Source organism: Rhipicephalus sanguineus, chromosome 2 (genome assembly GCF_013339695.2).
Source record: "Rhipicephalus sanguineus isolate Rsan-2018 chromosome 2, BIME_Rsan_1.4, whole genome shotgun sequence".
In the NCBI taxonomy this organism is placed as follows: Eukaryota; Metazoa; Arthropoda; class Arachnida; order Ixodida; family Ixodidae; genus Rhipicephalus; species Rhipicephalus sanguineus.
In genome coordinates, this window is record NC_051177.1 from 238,099,672 (window position 1) to 238,114,875 (window position 15,204).

A 15,204-nucleotide genomic window follows, 5' to 3' on the forward strand; every position below is an offset into this window, starting at 1 on the left:
CAATACGTACAACATTCCTAAAAAGACATTACGTACAATGTGTCTAGGAGACAATACGTACAACATTTCTAGGGAGACTCCGTTTACGAAAATCGCCCTATTTGGGAATCGGAAAAGTGATCGGCAACTTTTTACCTTCAGCTTTTTACGTAAACAAGGGGCAAAATTTTTAACAGTGTAGGTTGGGTAATCGGTGTGTTAGCTTGGCGTCAGTACTGTTATGCAGTAAAGAACGGCAATTTCTGCTATTGGGTCTTCGAAGCGGAGGAGACTCCTGAGTTTTTAGTAATCCTACCGATTGTACAGGCGTGCCCATAAATCTCTCGAAAAATGGCCTGACACCATGGCGTAAAGACATTGATAGCGAAGGACAGCTGGGTTCTAAAATTTTCTGATCATGTTCTATCGCGTGCGGAATGTTCTTCACTTTCACCGCTGTGCATTAACGTCATGCGAAAATTCATACTAAGATTGAGAAGCGGCGACAAGCTCTTACAGGTAACAGTGCATTTCGCTGTAATCACACGCGCCGTATATTTAGGAGTACCAGTACAAAAACTTTACTACCCATAACCCAGGGCTTTCTATGACGCCGCTGTGGGCCCGAGAAACAATAAATGAAAACGCATGCCAGTTTTATTTGTCGCCACTCCCTCCCTTCTCGCTTTACTAACCTCCCGAATTTCAAGGTAACCAGGTTGCCTGGTTTGAATATGTACCGTTTGCATTAGAGGGTTCTTACAACCAATAATTGTATACTGACTTTTGCAGACATAGTTCTTGTCTCTTTTAAACTGTCCTTTTATTTGTTTTCAGCCAGTGGATTTAGCCCTGGCAAGCTCATCCACATACCCCAGGAGTGTACCTGCATCATGAATTAGGTAGGTAGCATTTCAATTGTTCATTATCTAAGAGTTTTTAAAATGCATGAAATGCTCTAGCGCAACTCTTTAAAATCGAGAAGCTATTTGGAACATTAACAATTCCGACATTCAGACTAACTCTACCTCAAATTCAGAGCACGTCACATCTTTAAGTTTTTAAATGGAAAGCAAGCTGTTAATACCTGTGGTGTTAATCTGGACATTTTAGAGACATATTGCCACGTGCGTTTCTTTATCACTTTTGCTGTATTCGGCTTTCGGCCACAAAGACTGTCAGCAACGCTCAACGCGAACCGCGCCTCATTGTTCGAGAAGCCTCGCGATCATTGTAGATCGTTTTTTAAGATTGCGCGCATGACGCGCACACTCGAGCTTATTCTAGAATTTGCACGATAGCCAGCGATAACGTTGGAATATTCGACGGCACATGTTTAAATGCCGACGGGCTTCACCGCTTGTCAGTTGATCGACGGTCGACGCTCTGTTCGCCGCTATCGGTGTATTGCTGTGGCTTTCAGTTTCTCGGCCACAAGTTCGGCCTAATAAAGAGTTTCATCTTGACGTGCTGACTGCTGCCTTCGTCTACGTCACGACCACGTGACAATATTTGGAGTTGCCAATGTCTATTGCCCTTCCTTGATGTTCATTATCCAGCATTCATTTTGGAAAAGGTGATCAAGAGGTGATTTTCTGCACAACATTTCCCACGTCGTGCCGTCAGTCCCGTGCCTCTACAGAAACCGACACCTGAAGCAGGAACGTCTGGATTATGCAGAGGTGTGAACATTATCACAGCACTTTTAATATTGCATAGCCGTACATCTGGGACTTTATTAGTCGGCATCCACGAAGCAACCTGTTGTAGTCCCCAAATTCAGAGTCCGTCTTGCTGTCAAATGTTGCGACGTACTCCTTGACCAGATGAAAACCGGAATGGGGGTCCCCACACGAGCCGTAGCCCTCATGTAGTGTCCCCTCTTTTTGCTTTCATCTTTTTGAACACTTTATACATATTGTTAGTCATCACGAACAAGACAGAACATCAGCACAGTACTCATGCATCGAATGCTGCTAAACTGTGCTATTAGTATGGCAATTTTAGAAACGCATAGAATAAGCATGAGTTTAAAACTTTATCTGGGAACCTTTTCATCAGATGTTTCAAATTGCATTTTACAGCGGAAAGAGGTACCCCTACGGGACATTGCCGAGGCATGCAACGTAAGTTGCATCCTCCCCCCCCCCCATATTGCAATGTACATGTATCTGGTGCAGTCCAGCTACCTCTAATATGAGCTCCCTGTTATTGTTTTGACGACCGCGCGGTAATGCTTAAATTTATTGCAGCTGTAATATAGTCCTAGACTTCTGACGCATTAGTACTTAAATGCCACCCAGATTTTCCGTTGCTAATTACTGTCTATGGCATTTGTATCGGTTACCGCTAAGACCGTCTATACACGCCACCAGTGTTTTGGAGGAACGAGTCAGCAGGAGAACAAAGCAAAGACTGGAAGATGCCACAGCTAGAGACCCAGAACTGCAGCAGGTAATAAAAAATCTGCAGGCGACAGAGCCTATCAAGGGGGTGTGGAAAAACACTAACGAATTGTCTGTGGTGGAAGGTGTGCTGATGAAAGGCACCAAAGTTGTAATCCCTTCCGAGCTTAGAAAAGAAATGCTCTCGCGGTTACACCGGGGGCATCTGGGCATGGCCAAGTGCATATCACGAGCACGCACTCTCATGTACTGGCCGAGGATGGCAGCTGACATAAGAGAAATGGTGGAACAGTGTGAGACCTGCCAAATACATGCATACAAACAACCCGCTGAGCCCCTGCTGTTACGAGACACACCAAATCAACCCTGGTACAGGGTAGGAGCGGACTTGTGCGAATATGCTGGCAAGCATTACCTAGTCGTTTACGATGCATACTCTAACTATCCGGAGGTTGAGGAGTTGCATGGGACCACGACAAGTGAAGTCATCAATAAACTCTCGCGGGTATTTGCACGCTATGGCATTCCACGTGAGCTCTGCACTGATGGCGGTCCCCAGTTTACAGCCAAGGAATTTAAAAACTTTGCAGTGATGTTTGACTTTGAGCGCATCATCTCTAGCCCCTATTATCCGAAATCTAATGGACTCGCGGAAAAAGGGGTACAAATCATAAAGAGGCTGCTCAAGAAGGCAGGGTCAAAGGAGGAGTTTTGGCTTGGCCTCCTTAACTACCGGGCCGCTCCACTGGAAGACGGTGTCTCACCATCCCAGTATCTAAAGTGTCGCAACAGCAGAACACCACTCCCAGACCTTTGCTTGGATTCACCACGGCAGCTATCAAACTCTCGAAAACACAAGCAAAATATGAACACAGGACAGCATCTCCCGCCGCTCCACCCCGGAGACACTGTTTGTATTTGGTCTGGAAACAAATGGGGCACGAAAGCTAAGGTTTTGGACCTTGCGGCCCCCAGATCGTACAGGGTGCTAACAGAGGATGGAAGCGAATTCAGAAGGAACCGCCAAGACTTACGGAAAATAAAATACTCTAGCAACTCAAGACCACAGCAGCTTCACCCTACTGGACTTAGTAACACGGGGGAGGGGAGTCAGTCAGGACTGCAGGGAGCAGCCGATGCAAAACGGGCATTCATGAGCGTTGACCTTCCCTCAGTGACCGCAAGATCAACAGCAGCAGCAAGGGAACTATGTGTGCCCCCCAGACAACTAGAAGCACCTACAGAATCATCGCCCATGGTGGGACCAAGGGCTGCCGAAGAATGCCTTCCTCCCGCACCTCCTAGACAAGCAGGAGTGTCGGGGGAAGATGAACCTAGAGCGTCGTCCAGCCAACAAACCACCGAGAAGCCAGCTGTACAGGCCCCAAGAGGTTCAGCAGAGACTGCTATAGAACACCGTTATAATACATCCCCGCGGCGGTCATCAAGAATCAGAAGACCTCCCCACCGATTGGGCTACCAGAATTAACAAGTCTCCTCTTGCACCTTATGAAGGACATACTGTGTAATCAGCTCGTAATTTTAAAGAAAAGAGGATGTATCGGTTACCGCTAAGACCGTCTATGTACGCCACCCAGTCTGGCAACGCGCTCGAGCACTTCCGGTGCGCAAGCAATAAACATCAGTTCTTCCATGGCCACTGTACGTGTCGGTCTCGTTACATACAGCATTAGTTGTGTGAGACTCAGAAAATAGCTTATAAACACGAATAAAGTATTTTTAAAACAATTTATGCCGGAGTCCACCAAGGCTTTCATGACGTATTTTCGTGACGGAAGTTCGTCAGCAAAATGCACACGACCAGACGGCAAAGAGAGAAAACTAGGAGAAAAGTTCCGTAAACGGGAGTCGAAGCAACGACCTCTCGGTCCGCGACGTTAGAAGACGGACGCTGTAACCACTGCGCCGCGGTAACACATGCAAGGCGCTTCACGAACGCGCCTTTTACCTCTCACACTTTCCTCTCACGTGCTCTTGGTTCGCGGGGTGGTGCCGCCGTCTGAAAGCGATAGAGAAGTAATGCATGGCCTCCGCAGTTCTCCCCGGCATCGCGACGTTGCACCGCTGCTACGGCCATCGCATCCGGCACGTTTCAAAAAGAAGTGTTATGTTGTCCACGCCAACACAGCGAGGTGGCGGCTTTAGCCCAAGCCTCGCTCATAGCATCCATTCATACTGAAAAATAGCTCTGAAAGTAGCTCATAACATCCATCAATACTGAAAAAACCACAAAGGTTTAATCATGTTCATGGACGTTAGTCGTCGTGATGGAGATGTGCCACCAGGCTTCAGCGTGGGTGCGTTCACATAAAGCGTGGGGTGCGTTGACATAAAGCGGTGCTAGACCTGCCAAACACCAATAGACATTGTGCAAGCCCACGTATATTAATGTATAATAAACGTTCAACTACTTCGGCGAGGACACGTTTCACTTTCGTGTTATACCGATTCCTGCGATGGAGGGATCAACCATTTTTTATTTATTTTATTTACAAATGCCGCACAGGCCTCGCAGAGGCATTGTGTAAGGCGGCAGTGCTGGGCAGTATCACAGATACATATATTGTAACGACGTGGGATCGACGAGGATACGGAGAACGACCGACAAACACGCTTTATCATTCAGAGAAATTGCTTCGATTCTATATTAGATACTTTTGCGGTATCTTGTATCTGTACCGCGATACCTCTCGCAAGACGTGTATCAGTATCTGTATTTCCGAAACATTGAAGAATGTATCGTGTGTCTTAAGATACAAGATACTGCGATCGCAACACAACGGTGCGAAACAATAAATGCTGGTTGAACTCCACTTCTCAAGCCGATACTACTCCCACTAAGCCACCAGATTAAAACTAAAGACAGTGACATTATTTTATCTTTCCGCCAGAGTTTTCGAGCGAGGGCAGGCGATAAGCTCTGAGCGTCCCTATTGGGGGAGCAGAGTCACGTGGTGGCGCTCGCGTCGTCTCGACAGAAAAACGCGCACACGTCTGCGCCCAGAGGACATTTAGTTTTCACGGTTTCTTTTTTTTCTTTTTTAGTTGTGTCAGTGCTATGGCACTTCGCTCTTAGCCACTGTCTTGTGCCACGTACTCCAATGCTGAGGGACGTTAAACGCAACAATTAATATTAGCTCTTGGGGGTGCCGCCTGTATCGTGTTCCTATACTTATTCGCTGTGTTTGATACAGAACCACGTTTCTAGTTTACGTAGGCATATTTGTTTTTATTTTTAGGAACTGGCTCGCCAGGTTCATAAGCTGGGGCAATGTCGCACGTCGTAAGTGTAACCTTAGTTCCATAGGCGACCACTGCAGGTGCAGCTCGCGCGAAAGAAAAGTCTTCTTCCTCTTGTTCTTCGAGCGCCTTGATGATGACATTAACGCAGGCAAAACCACATTTAATCGATTTGCTCGACCACACGTTCGGCCACAGCTGCAAGGTCTGCGACCGCTTGTGGTTCGACAACAACCTGACCATAAACGCTATTATAAACCTGTGACGCCTTTATATGACAGTAGAGGAATTGTATGGAGCATTCACGGTTTATCCGATTATCTCCGAGCGAGCTCCTCAATAATCATTCACTTCGTGGATATGGCGTGATTTTTTTAGTATTCTCTAAATATTTTTACTGTTACTAATCATCCGGTAATCGGAGCTTAAGTGGCAATATGGTGTGAATAGCGGCGGTGTCCCGCGTCACTTTGTGCAACCATAGAACCGTCTGACACGTTCTCTGGGCTGCAGATGGTCTCTCATAAATAATTTTCTAACACGAAAGTGTTTTATGCCGGGAACCACCAAGACTTCAGTGACGTATTTCCGTCAGGTAAATGACGTGGAAAAAATTTACCCGATTAGATGGCGAAGAAAAAAAGTTCTGTCAACGGGCATCGAACCCACGACCGCTCGATCCGCAACAACAGATGCCGGGTACGCTATCCACTGCGCCACGGTCACAGTCTCTAGAGCCTTTACAAACGCGCCTTTTATATCTACCACTCTCCGGTCGGTGGGGTGGCGTTTTCCTCTGGGAGCGGTAAAGTAAAGTAATTGGTCATTACTGTGACCTCCGCGATTAGCAATTGTATTAGAGAAGTGAGTTAGGCTAGTTGGTGCGTATTAACTGTGGACATATCTACTAGCGCGAAAAACACAAAGGACGAGGTAAAGACGGCAGACAGGACACAGCGCTAAACTTCAACTGATCTTTTACTTCCAAAGACACAAGAAATCACAAGCTGCGCAGGAGGCTGCGCCACACGGAAGAAAACAGCCAAAAACGCCCCCATAAACGTAACTACGTTTTTTTATACTTTCACATGCCCTAAGTTGATGGATCGTGTGATAACTAATTCAACGGTTCTATGCGCAGATTACGGTCCAAGTATGCGCACTCCTTGTTGCTGAGGGCCAGCGATGGTGCGCTTACACACCGATCACCCGCTTTTTTTATGCAGAAGGCCTCGTAGATCTCTCTGTCTGATTGCCCTCGCATCCGCCTGAGCACACGAGCGCAGTGAAACTGTGCTTTGCACGCGCACCTTCGGCAATGGTCAGCAAGATGGCCAGCGGCAGCTACGGCACTGACGGATTCCCGGTGTTCCCTCAGACGGTCGTTTAAACAACGGCCCCTCTGGCCGATGTAGCACTTTCCGCACGACAGTGGAATCATATATACCACTGCGACTGAGCATTCCACGAAGCGCGTGACATGCTTTTTCCCACAGGCTCGAGCACCCTCCGTAGCGGAGGGTGCTGAAGTGCGGCGTCTCAGTTGTTTTCACTGCACCTAGAAAACTTTCTGGGATGTGCCGTATGGTGAATGCTACGGAGGGTGCTCGAGCCTGTGGGAAAAAGCATGTCACGCGCTTCGTGGAATGCTCAGTCGCAGTGGTATATATGATTCCACTGTCGTGCGGAAAGTGCTACATCGGCCAGACGGGCCGTTGTTTAAACGACCGTCTGAGGGAACACCGGGCATCCGTCAGTGCCGTAGCTGCCGCTGGCCATCTTGCTGACCATTGCCGAAGGTGCGCGTGCAAAGCACAGCTTCACTGCGCTCGTGTGCTCAGGCGGTTGCGAGGGCAATCAGACAGAGAGATCTACGAGGCCTTCTGCATAAAAAAAGCGGGTGATCGGTGTGTAAGCGCACCATCGCTGGCCCTCAGCAACAAGGAGTGCGCATAATTGGACCGCAATCTGCGCATAGAACCGTTGAATTAGTTATCACACGATTCATCAACTTAGGGCATGTGAAAGTATAAAAAAATGTAGTTACATTTGTGGGGGCGTTTTTGGCTGTTTTCTTCCGTGTGGCGCAGCCTCCTGCGCAGCTTGTGATTTCTTGTGTCTTGTGGAAGTAAAAGATCAGTTGAAGTTTAGCGCTGTGTCCTGTCTGCCGTCTTTACCTCGTCCTTTGTGTTTTTCGCGCTAGTAGATATGTCCACAGTTGATTAGCAATTGCAACGCGTTACACGTCCGTCCCATTCGGCGCGTTTTCAATAGAAGTTCAATTTTTCAATGCCTTAACATACCGCGAGGTGGCGACCTTAGCTCAAGCGCCGTAAAAGCGTCGGACTCGTTAGCCTCGCTCATAGTATCACGCTAATCCAAACCAAAAATAGCTCTGCGACCCGCGCCTGCCTCACGTGGCTGCAACACCGCGTTCCCCGCTCACGCGCTCGCCCCGAGAAAAAAATCACAGCATATCCACGGAGTGAATGATGATGAGTGGGCGAAGCTGCGGAGGTTCATCGGTAAACCGTGAATCTTCCGTGAATTCTGCCCAGTACATCATCACCGACGTGAGATCGGGCGCGTTTACACTAAAGGTTCGATGAGTTATGACGACTTGCAGCTCACGTTAATTTTACATGTACGCTGTGAATTTTCATTGTTTAGAAAACCATTGCTTTAGAAAACATCTGGCGTCTTTCGTTAAGCAGCTGGCGTCTTTTCGTTTTGCTTTAGAAACATCTGGCGTTTTTCGTTTTGCTTTTACAAAACATCTGGCGTCTTTCGTTGGTTTATTTCATCAATCAACGGCGTTTTGAACAAAATTTTTATTGTTTAATCACGCACAGGAGAAATCTCACCAGGCACTACCTAGGAGGTAAACAATGGCTGCTAATGGGAATGAGAGACAGAAGAAGTCGGCTTTTAGCTAACACTTACACTTCTACTTCTACTAACGTTTCCTACTGGAACATGCCAATGGCTGCTAATGGGGAATGAGAGACAGAAGAATTCGGCTTTTAGTTAACGCGCACGCTGCGAATTTTTTATTGTTCAACAACGCACAGGAAAAATCTCCCACCGGCACCACCTTGGAGGTCAAAGCGTAAGACTGGTTACGCACTTCGACTACTACGACTACGACTACGAGGGACGAACGGGTGCCGCCTTAAGGAGCTTCGCCCCTAAAGTCGCGGCCGGGCTACCGGGGCGGCACGACGCGCTTTGCGTTTCCCTTTAGTGTGGCCGTGGTATTCAATCACATTTAACAGGCCGCGGGATGGCGACCAAGTTCTGCGTCTAATATGCGACGGTCTTCTGGCTATCACACCTCGCTGTCTGATTACGCTTTCACCGTTAACTACTACAACTACCACAAGGGTTTGTTTAATCATTTAACATGGACGTTAGTCGGGATGGAGATGTACCAACAATCATGAAAGTGTGTGCATACACGTTAAATGGTCATTCTTGGAAACATTTCGGCGCGCGCACGAAAGACGGAAACGAAAGGTGAGAAGACAAACGGGCGCGAACTCACAACTAAGTTTATTGAAGGAAGTACACGAAATATATAACCCAGGGTAGCTCAAGAGCGCATGTGCGTAAAAAGAATCAAACAAACAAACAAGCAAAACATAAGGAAACATAAGAAAAAACACATCTAGCCGAGCATTGCAGGAACTGCCAATGTCATCCTGTGTGGTGTGATACTAACATTTTGTTTTATCATAAAGACAAGATAACTCGGGAAATAGTTGAAGCTTTCCACATTAGAAGGTGTGCTGATAAATGCGTAAGCAACCCATCGATTGCACTAACTGACAAGGAGTTCACCTTTTTGAGTAGCACTTGACTTTTAAAATCTGCTGCACGATGTAGTTACTTCTGCAATATTACTGTCATGATGTGTTTTTTCTTATGTTTCCTTATGTTTTGCTTGTTTGTTTGTTTGATTCTTTTTACGCACATGCGCTCTTGAGCTACCCTGGGTTATATATTTCGTGTACTTCCTTCAATAAACTTAGTTGTGAGTTCGCGCCCGTTTGTCTTCTCGCCTTTCGTTTCCGTCTTTTGTGCGCGCGCCGAAATGTTTCCAAGAATGTCCTGAAACCAACTCGCCCAGCTCTCCCTACTGTTACGTTAAATGGTGCTATAGCTGCCAGACATCAATATACATTGTACAAACTCTCTTATATCAATGTACAGTAAATATTCAGTTACTTCTGTAAGGGCACGCCTTACTTTTGTGTTATTCCGATTCCTATGACGGAGGGATCAACCATTTTTTATAAGATCGCGCATTACTGAGTACGTCGCTAACGAACGCTGAACGCGAGCAGATAAGTAGAATATGAAAGTAATTGCAGTTTTATGTCATCTACGTAAACACGATGCGTCGAAAAGAATGCCGCTAGCAGCGCTCTCGCGGATGTACACCTGTCCGGTGATCGGGTACTGCGAAAACCGTGATACGTTTACGGCCAAGGTAGAACTTAACAATGGTATATGCACCATTGTGCGGAGGCTTCTCACTGAAGTTCTTGTGATTAGATGGTAGCCCGCTAGCTCGTCGGCAAGCAGAGCATCGACTCCACCCAATTACAATAGCGGCAAGCAAAAACCGTTATCAGCGAAGTGTAAAAGACCTGTCATGATAAGCAGCTAAAGCAACCCCAATAACTTGTTTCGGAATGAAAGTAATATACATTGAGCAAGAAATACAAAACCTTTGAGAAACTAGCAGACATTTCATTCAAATGAAGCAAAATTGGTCGCAGTTAATAAACTTTCAAGCGAACATTTTTGTGCATCGGCTTTTAGGGCTCCATTACCATATATACAGATATATAATAACAATTTGTTGGAATATATCGAAGTATCTTAAGATACAATTAGAATGTATCGTATCGGATACAATCGGTGTTGTGGTATCTTGTATCTGTATCTCAAATACTTCTTGCCTGAGTATCTTGTATTGTATCGCGATACAATTTCAAGGTATCTTTGCCCAGCCCTGATTGCGCGCAGCTCATTCGAAGTAGTGGCACATCGTCTACGAGATATAATCAGCAAACCCACGGCAGCCAGATACATGGTACGTGCACATCGACCCGTGGCTCACAGCGCGTCCATACGTGTTTGTGCATACGTGTTGGTCGGTAAGAGGTCGTGTCGCTTTGCCGTGTCGAGCGGGCACACACGGGCAGCGACATCGCTGCGGTGCCTTCACGGAGCGAACCCTCACCTCCACCAAGACCTCAAGCTCTAGGCCGAGCTCAAGCTCAAGAGGTACTCGTACGACAATCGCACAGCGAACGGTGCTCAAGCACCACTTCCCGCCCGGCCCTTTAGCAATTTCTAAGAGCGCTCCGTACGGCAACTCACCAGGGGGAGAGTGCTGTAGCGGCCACGAGACCACGGCACCGAAACCGGTCAGAACCACTCCAACACTTGTGAGAGGACGGGTAAAAGAGACGGAAAGTAAACTGGAGACTGTGTAGGACTCACGCTGTGAAATCAACTTCTTCCGCTAGTTCACGCGTCCTAACAATACTAGCAGATCGGTGTGATTAAGTAAAACCCATAGCCCACCTTAAGTACATGGACGCTGTGAATGTTTATTGCTTAATCACGCAGAGTAGCAGTCTCCCACTGGCACTATATGGCAGGTCAAGATGCGGTGCCTCTATACACTGGGCGGCGGGTGTTCGGTTATGCAGCGCGAGCAGTCGGTCTGTGTGGTGCTTTACTTTGTAGTGGCCATAATAATAATACCTGGGGTTTCACGTTCCAAAACCACGATATGGTTATGAGGTACGCCGTAGTGCAGAGCTCCGGAAATTTTGACGATCTGGTGTTCTTTAACATGCACTGACATCGAACAGTACACGGGCTTCTAGCATTTCGCCTCCACCGAAATGCGACCGCCGCGGCCGGGATCGAACCCACAATCTTCGGGTCAGCACCCGAGCACCGTAACCACTACACCACCGCGGCGGACGCTCTTTTTCTTCGTTCAGGTAACTGATTCATTCGATTAAGATTAGTGTTACCTTGTTCCCGGCATTGTCACGGCTCCCTCGTTGCCTTAGCAGCGCACGAAGCATTGGGAAGTCATCGCTGAACGAAGACAAAAAACCAGTAGCTAGCACCTGAAAGGCTGTGATATGCGACTGGTTTCGTTTTCGCGCCCAGCAATGCATGGCAGATCAAACTTACGAGCTTGTCGAATGATGACGCTGTACATTTTCAGCACACCTATTGCTCGTTGAAATGACTGTCCATGAGGGCCTCACAAGGTTCCATGACGCCAGAAAGATGGCGATCATCCCCTATATTCATGGTATCGCGCGGAATCTTAAGAATGCAAATAATGTCGCTGTGAAAGTCGTTATGTCTGCCCGTGAAAACTGTCTAGGCTATGCGTTCCTATGTGTCCAGTTACCAAGAGGAAAATGAGGCGTTATATCCTGAAACCAGTTCGTAGAATGCATGGAAGAAATAGTGTATATAGTTGCCACTTTCGTGCTGAATGCCCTACTTAAGCCCCACTTGTTGCTGCCTTAACCATGGGCTGCAGGAACGTGCTAATGAGAGTGCAAGAGGGCAGTCCTGCCCATTCATTGCCACGAGCGCAAGTTCGAGGAATCTGCTGTTCTGTTCCACGACGATGAATAGCGCACGCGGGAAATTGTCGAGGCAATCCAAAAACCGCGCCAGGGCCACAATTGCGCCATTTTGACCTCCCTATTTCTGGCCCCCACGGAGCTGGCCTTTTTCGGGGGTGCAATTGATATGGGTGGCTGAAGAATAAATGTGGGCCTGTGTAGTGCGTCGTCTTGGTAAAATTCATCTACTATTTGTTTCTTTATTGGTCGTGTAAGTGTCAGCTGAAAATCAATGGCAGTTTGAAATGAGCCCGTATCTGTATCGTAATTTCATCGGAAAGCTTTCTCGCTTAATAACGCTTCAAGGAAGCTCACCTGCGTGAGATACCGCTTCCACCAGAGAAACCGCTGGGCACGCGGACCAAGTGCAGCGAGGAAGTAGTAGGAGTACATGACCAAGTGCACCAGTGTGTTCATGCACGTCACGAAGATGGTCTGCGCCTGGGCCCCGTACGTCACGCAGATCCACATGTTCCATGCGATTACGCAGTGGTGGACCACGTGCAGACCGCTCACCTACAGACACCCGAAAGGAAATGGCGCATTTACTTCAACGCTGTCTCCCTGGTAGTCGGCACGAAAAACTCAACCAGTATACATGTCAACGGACAAGACATCGCTGTATACCATGCCAAATCACACTTTTGATACGTAGTACATCCATACATTTCGGCAGAGCAATAGCGAAGCTACGCCGACACAACATTCTCCACTTTTTTCGGACGCAAGAATCCTCAAAGATTTCACGCTGGCGGTGCTCTGCGTAATTGATACACAGCGGCGTACCAGTCTGGTCACGATTGGGGTGGGGGGCAAGCATCCGCCACTCCATCGGCCGTGTATATATATATATATATAATATATATATATATATATATATATATATATATATATATATATATATATATATATATATATATATATATATATATATGTATAACGGACGAGACATGGCGTCAGTCAGAACACGAGTTTAATCTAACTCCTCGTCTTCCTCCTCTTCCTTTCCCCCATTCACCCTTGAACCGTCACACGTTTCCCCCTCCCCCCGAGAGAGCGTCAACTTCTTGGGACAATAGTAGAGGCGCAGTTTGCTGACGTGCACAATGTCAGTAGTTCTGCTTAACGGTGCCACGCATCGATCTATCTCATAGTTCACAGGAGACGCTCTACGAAGGATCGTGTAAGGCCCTTACATGACTGAGCTGAGCTTTCCTTTGTTTGGGTGCCAAGGTGTTTCGTAGAGCACCAGTTCGCCAGGTTGAAGATGTTGTGGTAGGAATTTCTTGTCGTAGATGATCTTGTTCTTCTCATGGTAAGCTAGCGTGTTCTTGACTGCACTTTACCTTGCTTCTTGCACACTTTCCATCGGGGTGTCTAAAATGGTATCGTATGAAGGTATTCCATACATCAAATAGGATGGTGGATATCGGGTTACTTCATGTGGAGTTCTATTGTATTCCTGGACAACGTCCGAAAGATGTTTGACCCAAGACTTCTGCTGCTGCTCATTCATTTTGCACTTCAACCGGGTTACAATAGTCTGAGTCGTACGTTCGTTCATGCCATTACATTGAGGGTGTTGTGAGGACGTGAACAATTGGTGGACATTGTTGCGTTTTAGGAATTGCTTGAGCTTGCCAGCAGTGAAAGCTGGCCCACGATCAGAGAGGAACTTCTTTGGCTTCCCTGCAGCGAAGATGGTGGCGAGGCACGAAATGTATGCGTCACAAGTTTCATTTTTGTGGGGAAACGCCCAGACATACCGCGTAGCGTGGTCGATTGCCAAGTGAATAAACTTCTTCGTCGAGCCGTATCCAGCAAAGCCACCTATAGTGTCCATTGCTACAAGATCGAAGGGCTGTTCTGCAGGTGGTAGCGACTCGAGTGATCCGAATCTCTTGGTTTTAGGCTTCTTGCAGCGCTGACATATGCAACAGTGGTGGACGTAGGACGAAACGTCTGTGATGATTTCCGGCCAATAGTAGTACGGTGACAACACCCCGAGAGTTTTCTTTACTCCGACATGTCCGAACTGGCAGTGTGCTTTCTGCAGAAGGCCCAGTCGGAGCTTGTGAGGCACGTACACTTTGCGAATTCCTTTACGTGTCACGATAATGACCCCGTTTTCAGTGGTGCACTTGCAGCGAGGACGGTCATCCTGGTAACCTTGAAGTTCTGGTAATGAAAGGAGTTGAACCACAGGACTCCGAGAAAATGCATCCGCTTCTTCGCTGCCTTTTTGATGTAGAATGTTGACGTCATACATAGACAGCTTCTGAGACCATTGAAGCAGACGGCCCTGGGGATTTTTGATGTTTTTGAGCCATTGTAAGGCAGCGTGATCGGTGACAACAGTGAATCGGTGACAACAGGGAGAGGGTGAGTGGAGAGGGTATGCGCATGCGCAGTAAGGGTGGTCACGCCGCACACCACCACCACCACCACCATCACCACCGGATTGAGCTCCGCCTTAAGATACTTCGCATCTAAAAGAGGGACGCACCACGCCTTGCTTCAGCAGTAGGTCCACTTGCCTGACAATTTCCTCTTTGTCTGCCGGGGAGCATCGATATGGTGGTCTGCGAATAGGGACGTTGTTGCTGAGGACAATGCAATGTCGTTCATCCGCAATACATCCGAAGTCCATCTGAGACTTTGAGAAAATGTCCTCGTAACTGTGAAGCACATCTCTCAAAGCAGCTTGTTGTGACGGTGAAAGGTACGTGACGTCAATGGACTGGAGCGGTGTTGTACCAGCACTGAAGACACACTTTTGATTTTCAAAGGGATTGTGTAGAGCTTCGTCGTCTTGAAGCAAAGTCATGGTATTCAAGTTGAGGGAAAGGTTGAAAAAGGAGGCGTTGTCCAGGCCTAGCGAGAAT

The 15,204-nt window shown here is 47.4% G+C and overlaps 1 protein-coding gene across 1 annotated transcript in view; it reads right to left on the reverse strand.

The window, feature by feature from the left end:
• Window positions 1-1,601: 1,601 nt before the first annotated feature.
• The window catches only part of LOC119382319 (elongation of very long chain fatty acids protein 7-like), a 40,566-nt gene continuing 26,963 nt past the window's right edge, over window positions 1,602-15,204 (reverse strand). The window contains exons 2-3 of the mRNA XM_037650020.2: window positions 12,635-12,835; window positions 1,602-1,646 (exon numbers count right to left, since the gene is read on the reverse strand). Of these exons, the coding sequence (XP_037505948.2) occupies window positions 1,602-1,646; window positions 12,635-12,835 (246 nt within the window). The remainder of the gene's footprint in view (window positions 1,647-12,634; window positions 12,836-15,204) is intronic.